Genomic DNA, 2,211 nt, shown 5'->3' on the forward strand with positions numbered 1-2,211 from the left:
AAAGCACCATGCGATGCCATTTTCTTCTAGAAAAAGAGGGTATAGGATATGCCTATGGAAAGCATGATTATACATTGTGTTTAGGAGATGAAGTGGTAGAGCCTCCAGGGCCCATTCACCATTCACATGACATATTATGTGATTGTTTCTTGGATCAGTTGGTAAGGAAAATTTAAAGATTGATTTTGCAGTCCCTGATTGCTTTCAGTGGAGTTGGAGTTCTTTTGACAGATGGAAACACCTAGGCAGTGCTTCCAAGGACTGTTTAAAAGTACAAGCCTCACCCACCAGAGATTCTGTTCACTAGTCTAGGGAGCATTTATGCATAACCAGGGTTAAGACCCTCCCTCTGTTGCTGACAGAGAAACTCTGATAATGTCCTGGCCCCCCCAAGACTCAGAGGCTTGGAATCAGGTAGTTCGTGCACAACCCAGTCCTCTCAGAAGGACTGACAGGGGTCTCAGTAATCTTGTGTGGTTATGTTCTGGGCATTTTCTAGTTGCAACTGAGTCTGGAAAAAAAGGAGAAGAAGAAAAAGAAGGAGAAGAAAAAGAAGCACAAGAAACATAAGCACAGGAGCTCAAGTAGTGATCGTTGCAGCAGTGAGGATGAGCGCAGCCGGGGGAGGTGAGCACGTGGAGGCAGGCCTCCCTCATCATTGGTTCATTCACTCATTCATTCCACAGACACTAACTGAATGCCTGCTCTATGCTGGGAGGTATTGGGGTTTAAGTAATGAACTCAGACATGGGCCCTGTACCCACAGAGTGCCATCTAGCACCAGAGTTCCTTGGAGATCTTGGCATGACCCCATAACAGAGCTGACTGGAGCCTTGTAGGTCTTTAGTCAGACATCCTGGTTATGACTTCATCTCAGTTTGTGATTCCTCTAAGACTAAAGTGAGTTTTATATAGGTTTAAAAAAAAAAATGCATTAATGGGCTCATGTGGGCCCATTCTGTGTCTTCTCTGTGGGAGTTGTCAGCATTGTCACTGCTGACTCACTCTTAGTCCCTGGAATAGCAGCACGAGGTGAGAGGAGAATGTATTCAGGCGTTGGGGCTGAAAAGCTAGGCCCACGGTTTTTCACAGGAAAAACATAACTGTGCTGATGCATCTTCCAGCAATGACAGTCCAAATAGAGAGACACACTCCCAAGTAATAACTAGGAGGTGGGAAAGGTCATGTTTGAAGGAGGAAACAAGTTTCAGCACAAGAGATTTAAACTGGACATTTATGCGGTTTCTTTTACAATGAATGTGTGTTTTTATCTCATAGATCTCAAAAGAAGATGGCAAATTCTTCCTCTGTTTTGTCCAAAGTTCCTGGATATGGCTTACAGGTAAGAATGGGGGCTCAAAGGGAGCGGTTATGGGACTGTGGAGTGTGTCAACTTGGCAGCCCTTTCGATGCAGAGCATTTTTAGCAACCAGTTAAACATCATATGGGAAGAAGGGAGTTTGGGCAGCAAAGACAGGGGCTCCTGGGAAACAAGCCCATTCCTTATCCTTGAGCCTCTGACTGGCTGAGGGGCCTCTAAGCAGACAGGCTAAACCACCAGTGGAACACTTAGGCATTCCGCCCATCCCTCTGCAAATAGTTTTCATGAAATGTATACATTTAAATGTAAAGATTGATGACTTTAGACAAATGTACTGGATTCCTTCTTTTCTCTCAGTAAGTTTAACCTTAGGTCCTGTCCTTTATGCTCTGGCTCTTGCTCTTCCTTAGGCTGTAGTGAAGAGCCAAGCCAGTTTAGGTGGTTGGGTGAGTACATTCTTTTAGGGAATTCTGAAGATAACTTTCCTAAATTTATATGGTTCTTTGTGATCGAGTTACACAGTTGGCTCCTTACAGAACCTCAGTGCTCATTCGTTTTCTCATTTCACTGCATTTTCTCTTGAACTACTGGATTTTCCTAAGAATAGGCTTTCTTTCTTTCCTTGATGATACAGATAAGAGACTCTGACCGTAGCCAGGGACTGCAGGGTCCTCTGATGACTGAGCCAAAGGGAGTGCATGGGTGGAAGAATCGCTCCAGGTCCAGAAGCTCTTCCCACTCACCTCCCAGACATGCCAGCAAGAAGAGCACCAGAGAAGCAGGGTCCCTGGACAGGAGGTCTCGATCCCTGGGCAGAAGGTCACGGTCCCCAAGGCCAAGCAAACTGTGAGTATGAGAATTCACTGGGAAATTACCTGTGCCTGTGGGGG

General features: G+C 45.5%; 1 protein-coding gene across 1 annotated transcript in view; it reads left to right on the plus strand.

Moving 5' to 3' along the window:
• CWC25 (CWC25 spliceosome associated protein homolog) overlaps nt 1–2,211 on the plus strand; it is a 21,481-nt gene that overhangs the window by 12,060 nt on the left and 7,210 nt on the right. The window contains exons 5-6 of the mRNA XM_023525553.1: nt 1,279–1,342; nt 1,956–2,167. Coding sequence (XP_023381321.1) covers nt 1,279–1,342; nt 1,956–2,167 — 276 coding nt within the window. The remainder of the gene's footprint in view (nt 1–1,278; nt 1,343–1,955; nt 2,168–2,211) is intronic.

The sequence above is a fragment of the Pteropus vampyrus genome, unplaced genomic scaffold, assembly GCF_000151845.1.
Source record: "Pteropus vampyrus isolate Shadow unplaced genomic scaffold, Pvam_2.0 Scaffold570, whole genome shotgun sequence".
Lineage (NCBI taxonomy): Eukaryota > Metazoa > Chordata > Mammalia > Chiroptera > Pteropodidae > Pteropus > Pteropus vampyrus.